This window comes from Tinamus guttatus, unplaced genomic scaffold (genome assembly GCF_059628265.1).
Source record: "Tinamus guttatus ecotype Peru unplaced genomic scaffold, ASM5962826v1 Tinamus_guttatus_pri_ptg000052l, whole genome shotgun sequence".
NCBI lineage: Eukaryota > Metazoa > Chordata > Aves > Tinamiformes > Tinamidae > Tinamus > Tinamus guttatus.
In genome coordinates this window covers 8,258,726-8,282,105 of record NW_028288586.1, presented here as the reverse complement: position 1 = coordinate 8,282,105, position 23,380 = coordinate 8,258,726, and the positions used below count along the sequence as shown (strand labels likewise).

At 42.5% G+C, this 23,380-nt stretch overlaps 1 protein-coding gene across 4 annotated transcripts in view; it reads left to right on the top strand.

The window, feature by feature from the left end:
* PPP2R2C (protein phosphatase 2 regulatory subunit Bgamma) overlaps positions 1–23,380 on the top strand; it is a 174,489-nt gene that overhangs the window by 41,390 nt on the left and 109,719 nt on the right. The window contains exon 1 of one of the 4 annotated variants that reach the window (XM_088540018.1): positions 10,852–11,071. The exons of 1 other annotated variant lie outside the window; for it this stretch is intronic. In XM_088540018.1, coding sequence (XP_088396144.1) covers positions 11,002–11,071 — 70 coding nt within the window. In that variant the 5' untranslated portion in view covers positions 10,852–11,001. Of the gene's footprint in view, positions 1–10,851; positions 11,072–23,380 lie in introns of those variants that run through there. 2 more of the 4 variants (XM_088540019.1, XM_088540020.1) reach the window with 2 other exon arrangements.

The following is a 23,380-nucleotide window of genomic DNA, read 5'->3' as shown; positions in this document are numbered from 1 at the left end:
TTAGCACTGTGTGAGGTGGGCCAACTTCTGCAGAGGGGAGGTGCGACGCTATCACCTGGTGTTGAAGGATCTATACGAGGAGGTGCATATGATGTTTTTAATAGCTTATATTGATTGGTAGTATTTATGTACAAGGCACAGCGGTGATAGCCAAGAATCAGTGGTACTTAACTACAGGCTAATCAACATAACTAAGGATTACAGGCAATCCTAGGCATGAGATAATGATGAGGGAAGAGTGGCAGTGGATGTATTGACCTAGTAATTCTATAACTAAAGGGATTACGTAAATGAAATGGATATGAGCAGTAGCATACAGTCATTAGCAAATATAATCGTAGGGTTATGACAGACCCTTTACTCTCTGATGCATCCGCTCTCCTACCCCTCAAGGTGCATGAGGCTCCTCTGTTACACGGGGTCCTTGTCATGCAGATGCTCTTCCTTGCTGCTTCCTGAAAGCTCAGAGACTGTCATTGCATTAGTTTATCCAGGTTCTGCTCTTTCATTATGCTGCTTCAGCAGTCTGTTGGTTGCAATTAGTTCATTTTGCTATAGTCAATGGATATTTTAAAGCCTAGCAGTTATGTTTGCTCAGCAACTGGATCAGTTACCTGTCTTGTTACAAGCAAGGTTACATATAGTTTTGCAGGGTTTATCAAAAAGTGTATAACTGAACAGCATCCCCATCTGATTTTATTAAAGTGATCAGTGACAAGACAGGGTTTGGTTTTGCTTTGCAGTCCTTTCCCTTGCACTCTTAGGTCATGCTAGGGCCTCTTGGCCTCTGTTCCTCAAGACTCATGTTCTCTTCTCCCATTATAAAAGTGGGGCAACTTTTGCCAGTTTGGATTCCTCTTACCCACTGCTGCGGGAAGCTGTGATCCCAGATCCTGCTTGCATGGCTGTTTTTCTCTTGTGTTCAGAGACTATTAAAAAGAGTAAAAACTTGGAATTAATCCTGCCAGCAGGGTAGAGATCAAAATTTCCCTTTGTGGCGTGAGCATTTCAATCACTATGATAATTTTTTCTCTTTTTCAATTTGGGCTCTTTCTGGTTCTACAAACCCTGAGTTTCTGAGACCCTGTGGTGAACTTTAGCAAGAGATGTGATAATGTCTGTAACCAGAATTTAATTCTCTTGGACTGTGAAGAAAATGAAATTGCATTTCTTGTATTTTTGGTGAGTTATCAGTAAGCTCTTATGTAATAAGACAAACACTGCTTATCAGTTATTCAGAGGATAGTTAGTGCCCCTACCTTTAGCAGTGGGCTCATATTCAGGCTCTAACTCTAGATTTTGGATAGATAAGTGTTCAACCCTGTTGAGTTGGCAGACCTGTTGGCAGTGCTTGTGCTAGCACATGTGTTTCCAGATGCTCCTTGGGGCTGGGTTCTTGGCTCTCTTCCCTGAAACATCTAATTTGTAGTTGTGCAGTCCTGTACTAAGTTGCAAACTCAATAGCTTTCCAGTTATGTCTTCCCTGGTCAGTATATTTTGAAATAGTCAACCTATGTTTTCCTGTATTTAATTTGTAGTCACTATTTCTTGTGCCACAATAAAATATTAATCATTCTTTTTGATATTTTTGCTTACACCCCTTTCAGCTTACCTCTGTATACTTGTAATTCCTTCTTTCCAATATCAAATCACTTGTTCTTCATTGGAGTTTTGATTCCTGCTTTTGGTTTGGGAATGGCCAGAAGTGGAACACAATTTTTAAGTTAACCGCAAATGTACCTAAATATAATGTGGAGTTTCATTATATGAAACCTCTTAAAATTTGGGATTTAGCCTGTCTTACAAACTTCTTTTCATTCAATGATAGCTTTCTTTTTATATTTCTGCTTACAAATTACTTTTCTCCATTGCACCAAATGCTTCTTATCTATTTGTTTCCTGTTAATTTTTATTTGCTTTTAATAGCTTGATTTTATTTTTTAGCTCTTGTTTTTCCAGGTAAGTAATGCTATGAGATATTGCAGCTCCTACAGCAAGTGCGACATTTGCTCCTGTACTTGAGATGCTACTGTAATGTAAATATTTGAATGATCTGGATGAAAAGCTAATAATGAAATCTTTGTATCGATACAATATAGGCCGTTTCTGTTTCAGAGACTGCTTTTTTCTTGCTGTACCAAAAGTATTGCAGTAAATTTTATTTACCAGAACAAAAAAAATGCTGGATTATTTCCTGGAATGGCTTTTTGCTTCTGCAGGAATTCTCCCTTGCTGGTCCAGACCCTGTGGCGCCTGCAGATGCTCTGGAGCCGCTCTACTCGTTTGGGCTAGTGCAGGAGGTCAAGCTACATTCAGTTGGTACTGCAAGAAAGGAGGCTGCATTCTACACTCAGAACTGTGTTCTATGTATGTTCCCTGTTTTACTTTAAAAAGAATAAAATTCAGTGGCGAACAACAGAACTTTATGTAGGCCATTTTACTTCTTCATAAGATCTAACAATCGGCTTTCCTTCTTTGCTATTGTAGAACAGAGAAGCATGTTCTCTCTTCATGGTGGTGCAGGGGAACAAACTGCAATCTATGTATCTGAATTGAACACAGGGTGGAAGGAAGGAGCCCGGGTAAATGCCAGGAAATAAGTCATGCCATTTCTCTGCAGTTGTATGAAAAGCAAAGTTGTGTGGGCTAAGTTCCTTTCAACGTTGTCTTTGTATGGCTGTGTCTCGAATGCAAAGGGAGTAATAAATGATCCTACATATTGATTTTGTTTAATAGACTTGCCACGTGCTAGGAATGTTCCTGAAATATTGAATTCTGAATTAGAAAGATGTGGGGTGGTTTCTTTATTAATATGAAAGCTAATCCAATCTTCTAATTTGCTTTTACTTGTAATTATCACTTAACTCTCAAAATAATTTTTGCAATATATTATATCGTATATTACTCATCATGAAAACTTAGGCTGCAGTTTATGCATCGTCCTTTTCTCCTGCTGCTATTTGCCGTGGGGTAGATGGTCTCCTCCCTCCTTTGAAGACACTGAAGCTGTTTTGAGAACAGATGAGTGTTGTTAGCTGGGTGACAGCGTTTCATAAGGATCAGCATTTTCAGGGGTCCATTTCAGTCTCCATTTCATGACTGTAATGGGAAAGACTGTTTATACCCATGTAATTTTTTGTTTAAATAGAGAAGACTGGGAAGAGTGGGGAAAAAAAAAGCATGAAGAAAGAAAATGACCTGGCTAAAGCCTCACCACAGGAATTAATTTTTGCTCTTTGATTCCCAGTCCTGTGCTCTTTCCCTTGGATCACACTTCCATTCCCGATGCAGTCAGTTAATAGGCTTAATCTCCAAATTAATAAGTGTTGGGAAAACTTCCAGCTTCTCCTTTTGGCATCTTGCCAGTTCTTTCTGCTTTTTTTTTTTTTTTCTCTCTTTCTGTGTCATTTTGCAACGTTGCTTTCCATCTCTCTAGCTAAATCTAGATCCTGCAGGAATCTGTTATGCTATTTCAGAAATTTTCCCAGTGAAAGATTGCCCATAGAGTATGCACACCATTAGTGGTGCTGTGATTTTTTCCACAGTCTTGTTATCTGGTTCTGTGCACCCGGTAGCTGAGAGATTGCTGGCCTGGGTTTAGATGTGCCTGTAAATCACTACAGTGCCGGGACCAACACGCAGTGGCTGTGTCCAGCAGAGTGTCTCCAGGGCTGTGAGCTCGCAGGACGTAGGCTGATCTCCAGCCTTTCCCCTTGCTACGATGCCTTCTGCTGGGCACCTTCTCTGCCACCACGGGCTTGCCCTGACTTCGCCTTAGCCAGTAGATGGGAAGCTGTTCGGTTTTCCAGTTTCTTCCTTGCTCTGACGGGGACACCTGCCCTGTGCAGGGCTGGCAGCCATGGATGAACTTGCTGGGTTGCGATGGAGGCACCTGCCACCCCCAGGCGTGGTGACCCCGTGCTTCGACGAGGCGCTTTGTGTCACACAGGCAGCTCTGGGCTCCCAGGGATGACGCTGCTGTCCTGCATGTGTCTGGGGGAGCTTCTTGCAGGAATTCTGGCCGGATTCTCCCAGCGGGAGAACGCACCAGGCAGCGAGGCAGAGCTCTCCGTATCAGCCGGTGTCACCATCGCCACGCGAGCGGTGGGACGAGCACGACTACCCGTTGCTGCGTGAAGCACTGTGAACATGGGGAGCACTGAGCTCATCCTGTGCTCCGGCTCCCTGCAGACCTTCCCGTGGCACCGGCTCTGCTGAGGATCCTTGGGAAATGTTCCCTGGAACAGATGGGGGGAGGAAGCTGAGGAGAGTATGCTGCTGTAATATAAATTACTTGATGCTAATTTTTAATTGCTTGCTTTCTAAATCTCCGAGTGCTGGAAGGCATTGGGTTTATTCTGTGTCTAGAGTATATAGGCTAAAAATAAATTGTTTCTTCTGAGGTGATGTTATTTTTAGCTTTAACACAGGTAGTGTGTTAAAGATGCTTCTCCTTTGTGAATAATATGACATTTTCCAATTATAACTGTAGCCGTTAGGTTTTTCCAATCTTTTGGGGCTACACCATCATTTCCAATATTAAATTTTCAATTTAATATAGTAACTGAATGAAGAGCTTGTATTGAAATATAAAATTGTTATAAGTTTAAAGATTCTAAACAGCATTACTGTAGAGGTGTTAGAATAAGACAAAATGATTTATTTTCTATGTGATGGTTATGATGGTTTATTTTTTATTACCTCTTTTTGTATGTAACTTCTGGCAGTATCTATTTGTTTCTGTTTAAGCTGTCAAAAAAAAAGAAAATGCATAGCAGTGCAATATACTGGAAAGTATGTTTTCTTTTTCTATTGGACAAGAAACAAAAAGAGCCATTCAGAAACACGTGGGAATATGGAGTGTTATTTTTAAGGCAAACACTGGTAAGAACTGTTTATAGACTCTCCTAATAGTAATGGCAAATCTACTAAATTAATTCCTTTGTTAAATAAGCTTAATGTAACCAGATATATTTGAAAGCTAAGTGATGTTTGCACCATTCTTGCTGGAGTGCCAGTGCGGTAACGTTCCTGCAAGGTGCTGAGCTCCTGCCGAGGTCGGTGGTGTCAGGGCTGCTCTGTTTGCCTGGGCATTTATCTGTGATTTACAGTGGAGGTGTAAGATGAGAGAGCAATCCAGAGTGAGTGTTCCTTCTGGATAGCACTACTGAAGAGGAGGAGACAGCAGAGAAATAGCAGGTACTTGTTTTAAGGAGGGGAATTATTTTTAGAGCAGCGCTCTCCAGTGGGGTGGAGACCCTGCGTGCACAGAGACGGAGGGGGTTTGCTGTTGTAGCAAATGGCTTTTCCCCAGCTCAGAGCTCCAGTCCCTTCCCTCATTCGGAGCAGGGTTGAGGAAGACGAGGGGAGTAGCTGTTTATCGCATTACAGTTCCTTGCTGCTTATCTTTTTTAAATGAAGGGCAGCCAATGCACTCCAGTGTTTCTGAGCAGGGCTGTGACAGTACTTACTTTCCTGGCTGTTACAAACAAATACATAACAAGCCTGACAGATTTGACAGTGCCTAAATGGTTGGTTAGTGCTAAGCTTTTTACATCTCTGTATGTGAAGAAGATATGTATAGAGGGAGAGAGCATCTGGTTCATAAATATTTTCTTCTGGTGAACAAATTTAATTGCAATGAAATATAAATGTAAAGGGTTAGCTAAATATTTTGTTGGATTTTTCCATAGCTGAGTATTTCTATGTGTTTGCCTATTCCATTTCAAGACGAGAAGGTCAAGCAGGTACCAAGTTTCACACGTTTTGCAGCTGTTAAGATGTGGTTACAAGGAAATACTGTCAAAAGGCTATAAAAACTCAGATGACTTCACAAACATTCAAATTAAGATAATATTTTATAGTAGTATGATTTTATTAGAATTTGTGTAACTTTTAAGGATTTTTACCACACAGTGCTGTGACCTCTCTTTGTGTTCCTTTTCAATAGCTCTGTCTTCACAGTGGTCCCCTCATCCAGCCTTCGTAGCTGTCCCCTGGCTGCTCTTTTCCCCTCCTTCCTCCCCGCTCCCTCTTGCTGACTCTTTGCCCAAACATCACACGCTCTTTAGAAGACGTTTTGGTACACAGAGTCTTCTCCATCCTCAGGGAGAAAAAATAGCTCTTGCCCTACTTGACAGTCTTCCTCCTTTCACCTCCGAGTTCACTCCGAGTTCTTCTTATGTGCTTGTATTTCATCCTCTTCAATTGAGTTTTCGTTTATTGGTGCTCTCCACAAAGTACCTAATGACCTTCCTTTAATGAAAGCTGGAAAACAGGACTCCATCCTCATTACTGACCCCATGTTTATTTACTTTTATGTCTCTGACTGATCTCTACTTATGCTCTGTACTGATCTGTACTTCTGTTTTATAGTGTGCTTGTGATATCTTTGGGATAAGACACACTTATTACTGTGTTTTTAAAGTATTTAGCCCAATGTGTGGCCTGCTTTACGAGGACTGTGAAAACACAAGTAACTAATATTTTGATTCAGGGTTTCTTCCTCCCTGCCCTGGGTATTTTGGCCAGATCAAATTATGTACATTATCAATGGGATTGATAACAAATAGCATTTTAAAACAGCACGTCTATTTATCTGCAAGTGTCATAGCAGAAATTTGCATTGCCCTACAAATTTAGAGCAGAATTCTGTTAATCTTTCTCATGTGAACTGACCTACTTAAGTCAGTGGACTAACACTTGCCACAGAGTAAGGATTTGACTCATAATCTCAGGGAAAGCATTTGCATGCACATGGGGAGCGATGTCTAGAGTTCCTGTTAGGAGCTTTCTCCACATTCCCTTCCTCCTTATGAGATTTTAACTCAAACATGGGAGGAATGAGTTAAGCTTGATCTGACCCAGATGTGATGCCTTAAGAAGTCGTTTATGAACCTCTCTAATTCCAATTGTGGGAGGAGAAAATTATCTCTAGATTGGAGTTATTGCTTTCACTTTTCCAAAAAAGTCTGCTTGGCTCTTACAAAAAATGAAGTAGTCTAACTAACTACTTAAATCACACCTAATGAAGAGAAGGAGAAGCTCAGTATGACAAGAGTATAGAGACTTTAAAATTTCACCTTCTGGGGACAAATAAAGGGCAGTAATTGCTGCACTTAGATGAAAGGACGGAAAAGTTCTCTCAGGCTGTAGAATTTGCTGCTGCCTTGGTCACAGATGTTTGAGAAGAGTGTACACAGAAAAGATACATATATAAATATATATTTTTTTCCAGACATGGTGTGGCTATTCTGAACATTTTCACAACATCAAAATAATGTTGATTTATTTTCAGGAATTTTCTTTGTGCTTTTTTGGAGGAAGGGAACACATGTTTCTTTTCTGTTTGTTTGTAGATGTAAATTACTTCTACATATTTATTCAACTGTGTCACTTAACAAAGTCTTCATGGGCTCCAGTGCCTTGCTAGGTGGTATTTTGTCCAGCTTGAGCAGTCACAGAAATCAGGACAAGCTGCTAAAAGTATCCCTAGGTGCCACCTGCACAGAGGAAGCCCTGCTGTCTAAGGCAGGGAGCCTGAGATAAGATGTTGAGCATCAAATACCCAAAATGAAGCGAGAGAGGTTTGTGGCTGGGATGCTCTAGAAGCTTTGCTAAATATATAGGGAGCGCAGGTTCCTAACAAAAACATCTAGGTTAGTTTCCTAAGAAGGAGCAGTTTGACTGCCTCCTGCTCAGGGCCCAAGAATGCCAAGCAGAGTTGTCTCCTGGGCTCGGCCTGGTCTCGCCCTGGTGTTAATGGTTGGGTGTCAGCTTGCTCTCCATTGCAATTTTTGCTGGAGTCAGGATTTCACATGTAATGTGACTCTCGCAAACCCTTTTGTCTTTGCAAGAACAAATCCTAGATGATAAAATAACATGGCAGAGAGGGGCAAAGTAAACCAGCTCCATCAGATAGATTAGGGTTATTCATATTCTAAAAAAAATCAGTAATTGCAAGACCTCCTTATTTACTTTAGTCTAATTCTAGGTATAATTTCCCCTTTGTTAAATTTGTAAGTTCTGAGATTTTCCTTCTGAACTGCAGCTAGTATCATTATCCTGTATTTATGCTGTATTTGCTTCCAATAAGCAGGTAGAAATTGCAGAATGAAAATGTACTTTCTGCCTAGAAATTGGAAATAGACTTCAGGGAGATCCACCCGGATCAGCTGGAAGGACTCGATCCTCTCTGTGGAATATTGCCTGTACCTCGGGCTTCAGTTTTGTACCAGGCCCTGCGTATCTGTAAGGAAAACGTTGGTGCTCATGAGGCAGCAGGTCCTAAGGTGTCCTGGAGAACGTCGGGAGGATGGAGCCAAACTCTTCTCGGTGGTGGCCAGTGACAGGACAAGGGGTAATAGGTACAAGTTGAAACACAGGAAGTTCCATCTCCACGTCAGGAAGAACTTCTTTCCTGTGAGGGTAACAGAGCCCTGGCACAGGCTGCCCAGAGAGGTTGTGGAGTCTCCTTCTCTGGAGATCTTCCAAACCTGCCTGGATGCCGCTCTGTGCCAGGTGGTCTAAGTGTCTCTGCTGGAGCAGCGGGGTTGGACTAGATGATCTCTAGAGGTCCCTTCCAACCTCAACCATTCTGTGATTCTATGACAAAATTAGCATTGGAAAGAAGCCTTCTTTGAGGCCAAGTTGGAGACCAAGAAACCCCACAGCAAGAAAAAAATGAGGGGTTTATCTCTTGCTCTCTGTAGCCCAAAGATCTGCACCTTTGAGATGGACAAGTGGCTCCAGTGATGTGAAATGGCTGGATCCAGGAGTTTTAGCACAACCTACTGTGTGTCATGAAACCTGTTTTAACGCTCTTCAGCTATTTCAGACAATGCTGAGGGAAATCATGCACCTAAATCAGAGATTTGAGAGTTGGGTGCATGAATATACTTGGTGTCACCCTGAGTAAAGCCTTCGTGGCTCTCGAGGATGTTGTGCCAGCAAGAGGAAGCCTTTACTCCTCCAGGAGTGTGTGAGGGTTGGGCCACATTCTGTGCTGTTGTGCACGTTGCCGAAACACCTCGTAATTCTTGGGCTTCCACTGCCTTAAGCAAAAGAGTATTTGCTTCTAGGGCCGAGTAGCAGCGTTTCCTGTGGAAGGGTATTTGCAGTTAAAGAAAATTACTGATAAAATAAGCAATTGCTTTTCCTTTGAAAAGCAGCTGTGTTGATTGCATGGTTTGTGCCGGAGCTTCTCAATGTCATCTCAGTGTCACAGGCACTGCCACAGTCTCGGCTGATGCTCTAAATGCAGAAATAACATTCCTAGCATTGTTGCACTGCTGCACGTAAATAGAGTGGCCTATACAGGTGTATCATATATCACCTTTTATTTTCCCACCTGTGCAAACATGAGGATTTGATAATGTTTGCATGCAGAGTTGAAGACAATTCTGTTGTGTTTTGCTTCATCGATGAGGAAGCGAAGAATGTTGTTCCGTTGCTATCCCTCTGTCTCCTCCAGATCTTACCTCGTCCTGAAATTAGATGTTTATCACTGGATTGTAGTTACAAGCAGCGTTTTACATAGTTCTGTACTTTATCCAAAGTCATAAAACCCCTTTACAGTAATAGTAGGGCACTTGAAACACAGATTGTACAGGATTCCTGCAGGTTTGTACACGAAAACCCCGTTGTAATGCTGAGAACTGAACTTGTGCTTTGTGTTCAACTCCGGTGCTTAAACCACAGCAATGACCTTCCCTCTTCCAACTGGTTTTGTGATAACCTATCTCCCCACCTTTATTTCTTCTGTAATGTTGGCTGTGATACACAGACGTTTGCTTACCACTCAAAATGTAGACTTCAGCAGTGCTTACACTTTATCAGAATACATGACCTTTGCAAACAGGGCATAGTGAGGAGGTACGAAGAATTTAAGGAACTTGCTAGTTGGTTCAGTTCAATGAATTTTGTTTTAATATAAACCATTGCAAATGCATTCACTTTAAGCACTTGGACTCAAGAACTAGCTTTATTTTGCAGTGCAGGTGAGTAGTTCTTCATTTGCATGTGTGTCCCTGTTTCTGAGGATGCACTGCTCTCCCAAGGTGATGGGATAATATAGTGCATGAAAGTAGCAGGCTTAAGGAGAAGCCCACATGCGGCAGAGACGCCCTTTGTGCCCCTTTCCCTCTGCGTGCAGTGAGGCTGCAGGGCGGTTTTCTGGGTTTTCCGGCCCTCATTTTTCTTTCATGCTATGTAATTGCTCTTGTAGCGACCAATTATGGCGAAAATCAGCAGCTTAAGCAGAGTTATTTTATTGTATTTTTCCCTAAGATTTCCTCGTCTGGAAGCACGCAGGTATTTGCAATCCCAGTCATACTTATTCAGGCTGACAGTGAGCGACGACTCCTTTTGCTGCACATGACAGCGCCGCCTGCTACAAGGCCGCCCTTCACCCGGCCGTGCGGAGGGTGTCCCCCGGCCCCGCGCCGGCGGCGGGACGTTTCCTCCCCCTCTCCCGCATCCCCTCCCCGGGATTCCTGGCGCCCGCCCCGCGCGCCGGGCAGCGGAGCCCGCAGCCGCCCGCAGCCCCGCGCGGTTGGGCCGCGGCGCTGCCGGGGAGGGGCCTGCGCCGCTGCAGCAGCGCGGGGCTGCTCCTGCTGCAGTGCGCCCGTCACCCCGGCCTCGCGGCCGCAGCACCCCGCCAGCGCGGGCGCCCGCCGCGCGCGTCGCTGCCTGCACCTGCGGGACCCTGCACCTGCGGGAGAGCTGCCGCGCTCGCCCTCCCACCACGGGGGGTTGCAGCTCCCATCTCTTCCCCCGCTACTTCTCGCCCTTTCTCCCTCCCTCCCCCGCGCCCTCGTTTTCCCCTTTTCTCGCTGCTTTCGGGGCGCCGCTCACGCCGCGGCTCGCAGGATGGCGCGCTCGGCAGCGCAGCGCGCCGCCCGCCCCTGCTAGGCAGCGGCAGCATGGACGGTGCTCTTGCCACGACCTCTGCCGATGCTGCCAGTCCACTGCGGAGCGGCATGCTGAGTAATCCTGCCGTCAATGGGCGAGGACACGGACACGCGGAAAATTAACCACAGCTTTCTGCGAGACCACAACTATGTGACTGAAGGTAACAGAAATGCTCTCGTTATTCTCTTCTCGCCTTGCATGTGTCTCTGGCAAAAATGCACTGTCATGTTTGGAGCCGGAGGTTGCTGCTGGCTTCTGGTTCCTTAATCGGGAGACTTGAAAGGCGTTTTTTCCTGTGTGATGCAGCAACACGATCTGCTTGGGTCTGCTAAAACCTAACGGCATTTTGTCGTGCTGCCACGGTATATGAACCTGTATATGGAGAGGGTAAAGAAGGTCTTGCATTGTGATCAGTTTGTGCTAGGGAGGTGCGCGGCACCTGGCATTGAATGCTGCAGTGTGCAAGATTGGAAGCAGCTGATTACTTACAAGAGATAAAAGATTTGGGAGCACTTAAGTAAGAGAAATAATCTGCAAAGTTAACTGTTTGCTGGTGTAATAAAGGTTATGCATCTCATTTTGGTAATCGTAGCCTGAGCATCACAGAAATTGCTGAGCTGATTGTTCCCTTGAGAACCGTATACATTTAGAAGGAGTATGTATGCATAATCTTGTGAAATGCTGCTGCCTGCTTTCCATCCTCCATGTGTGGGCAAGGTAGAAGGGAAAAGAAAAGGAACCTTCATCTTTGGTCAATCAATGGCTGGTAGTTTGTTACATAAAATGGATTTCCTTGCAGGTGACACACATATGCAGAGAGAATTTACCTTGAGACAAGTGAAATTGCTGGGCTAGGTCCTGAGGAACTCTGTATTTCATTGCCAGAAAGTTGGTCTAAGAGCAGGCCATTTTAAGATTGATTCTTTGAACAGGGGAAATATATCTATGGATTGCTGGTTCTCCAAGAGCCTTCTTGTGTGCAGAGTTTTAGCAGCACTTTGCAGCAGCGGCAACCGTACTTCAGCCTGGCCTTATATAATAGGAACACGCTTAACCAGAGGGTCAACCAGTGCTGCTTGAGACTCGGTCTCCAGATTGTGTTGTCATTTGATCAATGTGCAGCCACTTAATACTCCCATGCCGCATCCTGAAACGCGATCAGCTGATGCTCTCTTGCTTATTGATGATCTGCATTTTTTTAGACCATAGAAAAGAGCAGAATGATTTAACCATACCCGGAGCACAAAGCAGATTTTTCAGAAGAAAAATTAAGAAAGCTGTGTACTGTCCCTGTTCCCATCAGTTGGTGTAATTGCTTGGTAATCTTGCCCCTAGGACATTTTTTGCATCCTGGTTCATGTTTCTGTGCATCTTTTTATTTCTTTTGAAATTTTGGTTTGTGTTTTTTGTCTGAATGATTCTTTGCTTTGATTTTATTTTGAGATGAAGTCACTTCTAATAACATTTGCAGAAACTTTTTCTTAAAATTGAGATTTATCAATTCATGCCTTAGTTTCTGCCAAATGCACTGCATAATTACTGCAGTGTATTTGCTGTGTGTTAAGATTCTGATGTATATTTAATGGGCATGTGTGGCTATGCTAAAATTCAGACTTTGAAGTCTGCCAGTTTGGTAACTTGAGGAAAATAATCCCTTGTGAATTTTGTAAATCAGCCTACTTCTGCTTTATGTTATTGGGTGGGTGGGGGGAGGTAAAAATTACGTGGAAATACTTAGTGTTGTCGGGCACACGGCTGACAATTGTTAGATTTTCCTAGCGTTTTATCTTTACTTGATTTTTGGATTAGAAGGAGGGAATATTCAGTGGAAGGAGGGAATATTCAGCACATGGAGTGGCTTGTCTGAAATGGGTCATAATAAAGCTTGAATAACAATATTCGCCTCTATCATACTTCCCCTGTGATCAGGAGTCATTATGAAAAACGCAGTCACCTGATCTTTGGAGGTAGATGGAGTGTAGGAAACCTTCAGCAGCAGTGTTACCTCCTCAGCCCTGCCTAGTGCAATCTTTCTCGGGAATCCTCAGTTTGTCAGCTGTAATTAAATTCTCCAGTTTTGCTTTCTCTGCCATTGCCATACCTTTTAAGAGACCATATGAATGGGGATAGACTAGACTTAATTATTTGTCAAAATTTTCAAGGGACTTGTTCAGGTATCCTGTTCAAGAAGACCATAATTTAATTTTAGTGTCTCATTCACGTGTTTTATTTAAAATTCAATGCATGTGTAAGCTGGTGCTTAAACCAGGTTTTATTCCCTTTGTTTTTCTTCATGAAGCAGTCTGTAACATTTCTTGGTTGTAAAGGCCTTAAGAAACTGCAGTCCTCCCATTTGATCCTATGGTATGTTGGTACTGTGCATATGATAGCAAAGTACATGTGGAAACCTGGTAATTCTGCCTTACAGGCAGTAGTGGAATGATTTTCCTTACGTTGGCAGATGATTTTGTTGGGGCCAACCCCAAGTCTGTCTTTCAGCTTTTTGGCTTTTGTAATCCACTGTTTAAAACAAAGAAACACTTTACAATGTGTTACATATAAGAAAAGTTACTGCTTTGGTGGTGGTGGTGAATAACTACTTTTTTTTCCCTTCAGCTTCCAGAGTTTTAAGATGTTGGTAAAAGGGAGGCTTCATGCAGCACTATGGATTTGTTTGCTAAAGGTGGCATTTCTGACCTGTAGATGCACTTTATTTCTTTTCTGTTCTCTATGGAATAAAGCCAACAATAATCAAGATACGGGTTAGCTGTTGCTTCATTTCTTCTCTCCCTCCTTTACTTCTTCAGTGAATAAAAATAAATAAATATTTAAAAATAAAAAGACCAAGTGATGTATGAATTCACAGGGTGGGGGGAAACTTTGAGCCAAGTCCGATTTCCTCTGCTCTTCCTCATGGGTCTGGCCTGTTTTTATTGGGATGGCTGGCAAAGCAAGCAGAGCAAAGTAGAATTTGATACCATTGACATTAAGGCCTTCTTTAGTTGCACTGGGGTTATCTGTACTGAACATGACTTACCTTCACTTTTGGATCTCAGATAGTTTTTTGATTCTTAAAGGTTTCTTGCTTTGCTTGCTCATGTTTTTATTCTGATTCTGGTAACATAATTTTAGAAATTGGTAGCTGTATGAATAAGCAAAACAAGAGAGACAACCTGGACTTGATTCTACTGTTATATATACTTATCTCCAATAAACTAAATGGAGTCAAGACAAGCAGGACTTGAAAAAAAAATCCTGTTTTTAGCCTGTAATGTATGTGATATGTAGTATGTAATAGCTATGTATTGAAAAAAGGAAATTTAATTTCAGCAGCCATATGCAGTATTTTTTTAAGTGGTCTCTTTCAGGAGTGGTTTTTGAAGGTAATGCTTTAATTGGAATTCTGCACCAGTTTTCACGGGGAAAACAAAAGACACATTTAAAGAAAGCAAGAAGAAAGAACTGAGGCCTAGAAGAGCATGACCTCTGGCTAAAGACTGAATTTCCTAATGTGAAGATAGTGAAGCAGAGGGATGGTTAGATTGCCTGTGGAGTTTCCCTCACTGGAAGTCTTTAAGGGCAGGTTATATAGGCGTTTGGAAGAAATGACATAGGATAGTTGACTGTCCTTTGGGGCAGAGGCAGGGACTAGATGACCTCTGAGATCTGTCCGGGCCGGTGATTCATTGCTGAGCCGTGTTTTATCTTTATTGCCTTTTGCACCCCAGCTGTGGGAACCAGCTGCCCAGGAGGTACTGTGTCAGTAAAACGCATTATTTCAACAACACCTTTCGAAGAACAAAAAAGAGCAGGAAAAGCATGGTGTGACATGGGAAAGAAAGAGGCAGGAGAGGAGAAACTGGAGCCTTTATGGCGTGTCCACAAAACCTGCTAGGGAAGATAATGGATGGGCAAGGTGGGGAAGTGGTGGGACTGTGCTGGGGCAGGCGCGGGAGGGAAGGTGGCTGTGCGCTTTCTGGGGTGGAGAATGTCCTCCAGTCTGCAAATTCCCTTGGCATTTCATAAGCTTAAGATTAACAGCAAAATTGACAGGACTACTGATGTGCTCTGCTGTCTTGGGATGCTGGGATAAGCAGAACAAGCTGAGATTCAGTGGCGAGTTGTGTGGTGTGGCCACTGCGCCCTTGGGAGAGGGGAATAAACGGGGACGACGCCAGTGCTGCTCCCTTGAGCAGCTGTCCTGCTGGCTCAGCAGCTCTGTATCTTACAGACTGATTGATTGACACAGAAATAATGAACAAAAAATCTCCAGTCATTTACAAAATGCTATGTTAAAGACTACGATACACCTCTACCAGCCCATGTTTACCTGCATGGAGAATTGCTCCTCTGGCACTAACCCCTTGGCAAAGGTGCCCTCTGTGCAGAGGGGTCCAGCATGTTGGATCATCCCAGCCTTTTTATGGGTTGTTCCTGTTTTGGGAAGGAGCACAGGGTTGCTGGTGCTCTCACTCTCCAGCCATCCCGTGCTTCCCTGTGGTTCCCGTGTGCTGCAAGGGCACGTGAAGCTGTTGTAGCTGCACCAGAGCAGTGGGGCAGAAGCTGCCCTTTAATATCTAGTCATTCATATAGGCGAACGGCACAGATTGGTTCCATATGGCTTAGCTTCTATTAAAAAGTTAATCATGTTAATGGTGTATTAACCTCCTCAAATGTGATATTTGAAGAATAATGAGAAGTACCAGTTCACTGTACAGCATATTGAATCATAACCATGTAAAACAATTATTATACAGGATGATTTTTTTTCTTTTTTTTTCATAATAACCTTAGACAAAAATACCCATAGATAACAAAAACAGAATTTGGGGGCTTTTTGTCCAATAACCAAACTAAATAGTGTGTCTGTTCTTCAATAATTGAGGTTAAGATAAATTATCCAATCTCTTCTGCTAAGAAGAAATTTGTGAACTTGACTTTCAAATTATATTTGACTTATTTATGCTGAACAGATGACTATCTGAGACACTTGGATGAATACAGAGAATGGGAACTGCTCTACTGGCTCATGCTCATGGCCTTCACTTACCTCTGAGAATGACTTAAGAAAAAAACAAAAAGTAACTCTTCTTGAGGTCATAGTGTGTTTTCTCTTAGTGACATCAATTCAGGAATTATACTGTGAATATTGAGGGCTTATATCTTTTTAAAAATTCACTTAAAACGTTTTTTTAATAACTCCAGAAATTATTGCTCGTTCTTATTCTAGCCACTCGTGGTTTATTTATATATTTCTCAAGTCAAATGGGAACAGAGGCAAGCCTTGTTAAAGCCCAGCTTTGCCCCTTGCCAAGCAGAACACAGTTAGGCCTGTGCGCGGGGAATCAGCTCTTCTTTTGTTCATGCCGCCATTCAGACGAATGTTCTGGGCAGCCTCGAAGATGGGGATTAATCGGGGTTTGTTCCACGGACGCGCATCGGCATTGCTGACTTGGTGACCTCCGCTCGGAGGCTGAGCGCGGCGGGGCCGCGGAGGCCGGGCGGGAGCGCAGGGGCGCCCAGGCCGCGGCTCCCTGTGTGTGGTGCCGCACGCAGGACGCGCCGTGGTGCCGCACGCAGGACGCGCCGCGCTGCTCCCGAGCGCGCACGGCGCCAGGGCGCGGGCCGCGGCCTGCTGAGGCCGCCCAAAGCGCAGCCCTCTGCCGGGGTGCTCCTTGCTTCACCGCTTACCTGCTCCAAGGGCTTCGTGGAAATGATTTTCATGCTGCGTCTGCTAGACACTGCTAATATCACCTCTGTTTTACCTACCAACCTCCTCTTTGTTTTATCTGTTCGATCTGCTGGATTTGCCTTCTGAGAAATTAATGACCAGGAGTATTAGTTGAGTCTAGAGGGGGATTTTGGAGTTTCTAGGACCTGTGTGGAGCTCAGGTCGTGTCTCCGCATGAGATGGCGCACCAGGGCCATGCAGAGCCCGTGACACAGAAGCAGGTGGGATGGGGCTGACCTGCAGCACTTCCCCTCGCAAAGGCACGAGCCGGGCATGGGGGCTGCCTCTGCCTGCAGGGACCGACCGCCCGCTCCTCGGAGGCCCGGCAAACGCAGTTCTCTCTGCATGCACATAGAGTCAACGGATGGTCTCCCACTCGATCGATAAATAAAAGCGTTCGCAGTCGTTGTGCAGTGTGAGAGGTGAGGTCCTGGAGCAGCGAACGAGATTTATTAGCAGAAGAACCGTCTAGAACATGAGGCAAGTGGTGAAATGAGCTTGTTCCCCAGCAGTGAATCCATGGAAGTGCTAAGGAACACAGCTGAGCAGGGGAAGAAGTTTGCTCAGGTCCCGGAATGCCAGCAAGGCTTTGAGTGGTACCAAAGGCACATTTGCTTCAGCAATTTATGCTGTATGCAGTTTATTCATAACTATTGATAGTATTAAATATAAGTAAATATTTACCAGAAATACAGATCATTAATAGAAATGTTTATAGTCTATTTAACTATGTAACTACTATAAGTAATGCGCTAACTATATATAAATCTTGAAAACCGAAGTTCGGGAGGTCAGCAGCACATCGTGTTTATGTAAGGTAAAATGCAGGCATGAAATTTTGATCTATGCAAGCTCTCTGTCTATGCCAGATTTCATTCTAATTGGAAATGACAATTCAAAAGCATTGAATAATGTAAAACTAAACAACACGGTGCAGGCAGAGTTAAGTGTCATTGCTCACTGCAGGAGCAGTTTATTTAGCGTATACATCATTATTGAAAGAAAACTGAACCTTGCAATGCATTTTGTTTTCTACACAGATCCCAGACACTTCAGCAGTGTATCATATATTTAAATGGTGAGTTTAGAGAATAATAGATGTGGTTCTTGCATCAATTTAAAATGTGAAACATGATACAATAACACTGAATATTTTATAATAGGGAAAGAACTGAGTATCTTTATGGCAGCCATAAAAAGGCGATCAATCATCACTGCTTATGTTGTGTTACATCATTACTGGTTTCTGGCTTTTTGAGACTTCCTTTCCACAGTTTATTTTACCCAGCTTAGTAAAGAGAGTATATGCTCAGAGAAGACAAGCTATTTACTGTGTCTTATCAGTGGAGTCCTTTTGGTCAAGAAAAGGATGTCAAAATAGGCTTAAGAAATGAGTTGTGAATTTTTTTATTGATAATAATAAAACATGTAGTGCAGCAGCATTATTTATGCTGAGAGTTTCTTTTCTCAGAATTTTTTCTTTGCTTATGAGCTATTGTACATATTTTTGTTTCTTAAGTGCAAATGAAAACAGAGCATTTTGGCTGGTTTAAGTGAAGCTAATAGTAGTGTATTTCAAGAGACGATTCTGAAAGGAAAAAAAAAAACCTTCAACATAATATGTCACACAATTCATTGACGTTTGTGAATTTATTAATCTGACAGGAGTTTAGAATCTGTGTTATTAAATATAGCATTGCTTCTCCTTTCATATTTAACAGATGCATTTATAGAAAGGGGAAAGATGGAAGCCTCTGTGTGTAATATAAAAATATGACTTTGCCTGTGAACTACAAAGACTGGACTTAGGTAGCTCTTTGGATCTTGTCCACATGACTTTTAGGCTCTGCCCTTCTTCATCTGATCACCACTACCCCTACAAGGCATATGCAGAGCTGGTACATAGTTGGTTCTGTTTTGGGGGAATATTATTGCACTCTGCCCTCGAGTTTAGCTCCTTTCCTTGAACATTTATTCCCTGAATAGTCCCAGCGCTGCAGACCAGTAGCTCTCCAGGAGGGAGGACGGGGCAGCGGCAGCTGGTGGCACAGGGGGTAGATGTGTCCTGTGCTCTTTCTGCCGCTGCTCGGGCAGAGCAGCCTCGCAGGTTGTCCTGGGGACAGGAAAGGGTGAGGGCAGAGGCACTGCGTCCTCGTCAGCACAGACTACAGCTGGCCACCACGGTAGCCCACGAGGCTGTCGTCCTGGTCCTTGATGGTTTTGACACCGTTTGATTTGGTATCCGTTTGCAGAACTGTACCTGGTATCTATGTCTGTATATCAAGTATGTGGTTGCCTGCTGTGCGGGATGCCATCTGCACATCTTAAGCAAACTTCCTCCTCCTGGGTTGCCTTGGGAAAGACTCGGTCACAATGCGAGCCACAGTTCGGACTGTGTGTTTGTTTTGTTCTGTTTAGCTTATTTTCTGGAAAGTGTGACCCCCATAAGGCACAGATCAACACCTCAAATCAGTCCCATAGAGCCAATATCCCAGAAGACCTTGTATTGTTAAGTATGAATTTGTGTTGCATACACTCATGTTTGTGTATATACGTTACACTCACAGACATCTGGTGGAAGGCCGCTAGTACATGTTATCTTACCCATTTGTATTCCTTCTGACTCCTGTGCTTGAAATGGGAATCTAGAAATACTTGTAGGACTATTTAGAAGCTGTGGCACTGGGGTAAGGTTGAGCAAAAACTTGTCTGTAGGGCACATTATGCTTTTCAAGTCTCATGTGGTTTACAGACTATTTCGTTTGGCATCAGCATATGCCAGACTGGGAAATGAAGGTTCTCCTGTGATGGGAATGAAGCCTTCTTGCACCATAGAGTCCTGCTTCCAGTTTTCTCTGTGCTGGGGATCAGCTGCAGTTTATATGGAAAAAAATGGTTAACTTGAATATGGATTTTATTTTCCAGAGTTAGATATGTATACAGCTTTTGAATTCAGTGTTTCTGGGCTTCCCTTCGGATTTCAGGAAAAATGGTTATTTACAGCAGAAGCCTTTTCTGTGACTTATTTTTTATAATGTTGTTAAATTAAAAATAGATAGTAATAGCTTACATGTGTTAGCAGTAATGATATTGGAAATCAACCAATTGTATTAAAAATTTGAGACTGGATAGCTGTAAGAGCTCACACTATCTGCAAGTGACAGTATTTAGTAATTTAAAATGTCCTGCAGATATTCAGAAATTAGTGCAGAATCTGATTTGTGTAGGGTATAAATAAATAGTTCATTGCTGCATCAACCTTTCTCAGCTGGGTTAAAATACTGTGGGGTTTTTTAATTTTAGGCACATTTTTGAGGTTGCCCATTTTCTAGCAGAGAGAGAAAAAGCACCATTGCAGTGTGAGCACCAGAGGAACAGTTGATGTTTTAGTTAGTGATATAAAGACTTACAAAACAGTGATACTTTAATGCTGCTTCAAAACCACCTTTTTATAAAGTTTTTGCCATATTCATGTACAGGAGAAGGAAGAAGGGGCGAAGCACAAGCCATGTGCATACAGGGAAGGGCTTTGACAGTTATACTGTCAGGAGGCTTTGATGCTTCTGCTCCTGTTAATAAATACTAACAAAGGTGGTTGCTATCATGAAGAAATGTTTGCACAGGGATTCATTTCTGATTGTTAAGTGTAAGTATATTTGAGAGAAAACGATTTTTGATCATGAAAATGAAGAAGTTGGTGTAAATTGGAGGAATTAGCAATTCAAACTCTACAGAGCAAACATCAGTCTGGTTATTACAGATGGGACATGACAGATGAAGTTACACTGAGGTTAGCTCTGAAAGCAAGAGAAAAATGTATCTATTTCACATTTTTTAACAATTGCAGCCATTACTGACTGATATGTTTTTGCTAGGAATGTAACTTCTGCAGTTTTCTTTTAAAAAAAGTATTCTTATCTGGTTCTGCAGAGGTTTGCTTCCAGAAATGTTGCACATATCTCCATACCCTCCATGTCCTTCTTGCTGTGTCCTCTCTGCTCCTGAAGCCTCCACTCATAAATGTGTGGCTGTGCATATAAAGCACACAGAATTTCTGTGAGCATATGAACTCCTGCACCTTCATTGTTCAAGACAGAAACACAGCCAGGAACTTTAAACACTTTGAAAGTTCAGAATTAAATAGAAAACCCAATCTGAATTTTTCCAAGATTTGCTTTTTTACAGATTTAGTGTAAATTTCTACGTTCAAATACTCTCAGCTTTAGCGATGTCACTAATAATGTGGTTCATCTTTAAATCTGATTTTTCTGAAGTATTCATCTGTCAGCAACCATTTCTACAGTGTAGTTTCATTCTGCAGCCTGGCAGATTAAGGATGATTTACAAAAGAATTCTAGTTCTGTAGTTCTACATGCTTTGAAATCTATATCATAGGTTAATGGGGTCAGTATTTGAATTACCGTGTGCCCAAAATATATGGACTATCACAATAATAGAATTGATGATTGATGTTTACCTTTTTTTTTTTTTTCCTGTTGCTCCTTCTCTGGCCCACTGAGAAACCTGCTGCTGGAGCATAGCAAATTTTCCTGTATCTATTTCTTTTTTTTTTTTTGAAGAAAATTTTCACAGATGAAAGGATGAAGAGAGTGTGCAATAGCACATAGGGCAGAAACAAAGATGAGCAAAATACCTGGCATCATAATACCTCTTAGAAAACAATAAATCCAACAGTTCCCTGAACCTTTTACCAGTTCAGTGTCTGCAGGCCAATGACTTCCAACACTTGGGCTACCTGGATCATATCCATATCCTGTCCTTGCAAAGTTCAGTGCTCGTGTAGCACCACCATAAACATGGTTATGTTACCCTTAGTACTACCCTTAGTACTACCCTTAGTACTACCCTTAGTACTACCCTTAGTACTTAGCAGGATTAAATATCTAATGAGCTCTGTGCTGCCATGGTTGGTGCCGAGAGCTACCCAGGACTGTCTGTAACCTCTGTCATCTTTCCAAACTGCCTTCTGCTGTCCCTCTTTTTCCTTGAGGTGAATTTCTTCAGCCCACTATTTTCAGAACGTCTCAATTTGCCATCATAAATATTCACACCTATATCATATATTTACCACACAGTGTAATATATAGGTGATATAACAAATGAGCTGCAAATGCAATCTCTCTGCATTTGTTATTTTAAAGATTCCAGATAAGAGTTTGCCTAAATAGGAATTTTGGATTTGGTAGCAGAGTGTGCTTGAAGGGGAGAAGGATGTTGCTGCTCAATTCCTACAGCTTCTAATTCAGGCTGGATCCAAAATGCATCTGTTCTACTGGGTGCCTGGTATGTGTTCACGAATATGGAAATTATACAAGAGGGTACTAGAATTTGGGGACAGAATACTTCACAGGAATAATCTAATTTTTCCCCTGCTTCATATGGCCTTCTACCCAAGCAGCAGATACTTTCCTAAAACTAATGGTCTGCCTTGAAGTCCCCTTTCATGTGCTTCTGCTATGTGTCTTTGTGCTGCGAAACCTCCTTTGATGTACTTCTGGCCAGTTTCCAGACCATCTTTTAATTCCTTTTGTGAAATTTCCATACCAGCTCTAATTCCTGCCAGAAGGCAACTGTTCCGTCTCGGTTCCAGCAGGGCCCCAAAGCTTTGCATTCTCGCCATGTCTCACCCTGGAAGTAATGCTCCCTGCTCACACTTAGGAGAAGGCAGGAACATGTAGATCCCTGGGAGCACCTGGGGGAGAGTTAAGTGGATGGATACCTGGACATTCCTCCTCCAACTGTGGTTGTTCCCTTGCATTTGCTCCTTCACTTTATTGCAGAGATTGCTGGGCTTTATCTGTCATGTATGCAACTCCTCAAATCTTTATTCAAAAAATCTTTATTTAAAAAATGAAAAAAAAAGAAAAGAAAAGCAAAGACGTTAACTCCATTCTTTCTGCTGTCTGTATTTAGACTCACTGAATCCTGTAAGAACAAGACCCTGGTCTACTGTTGTTAAAGGACACAGGTGTGACTGAAAATCATGTGGGACCAGGAGCGATTGATTAATTTGGATGTAAAGGAGGGTTTGGGGGGATTTCAAGAGTCCTACATCATTTTACTGAGCCAAATTTCTAGCTTTTGAGTGAGGACTTGCAGGCCTCCTGGGTAAGGTCCGAAGCAATTTCTTCTTTAAAATTCAGACAGGTTACTGCAGTCTTAATGTAATGTGGTGAAGAAACCATGAAATCTATTAAGAACCTGCCACTGCCTTCACTGGGATTGGGTCATGGCACATGGTCTTGCATAGCTGCATGTGTATATTGTAAGTTCATAAAAATATGTGTGAATGTACAGAAGCCTATTATTCTATGTACTTTCAGTCTACACATTTTAATCTTTGCCCTCTGTTTTTTTCTAGTCATGTGGTCCAGAAACTTTAGTTCTGTCTTCTGTAGTGCATTATGTAGGTTCTGCCTATGTTGTGTATAACTCCTGATACTGTAAAAGTTTGTTTTGAAGCTGTTGTTTGACTTGGTGAAAGAACAAGTAAGGTGATTGCATATAAAAAACCTGATTAGGGATCTCAGTATGCTGGCTTTTCGGAAATTTGATATCATTATGAGTTTTCTTCTTTAGGATAAAAATAGAAAAGGATGGGAATTTGTCTTAACCTCACTGTAATCAAAAATCTTAGTTTCCTGAAACCTTAGGTTTGCCACATGTTGTCAGGAAGCGTGAGTACCTTCTGTAGTTTTACAGGCATAAATATCTTGG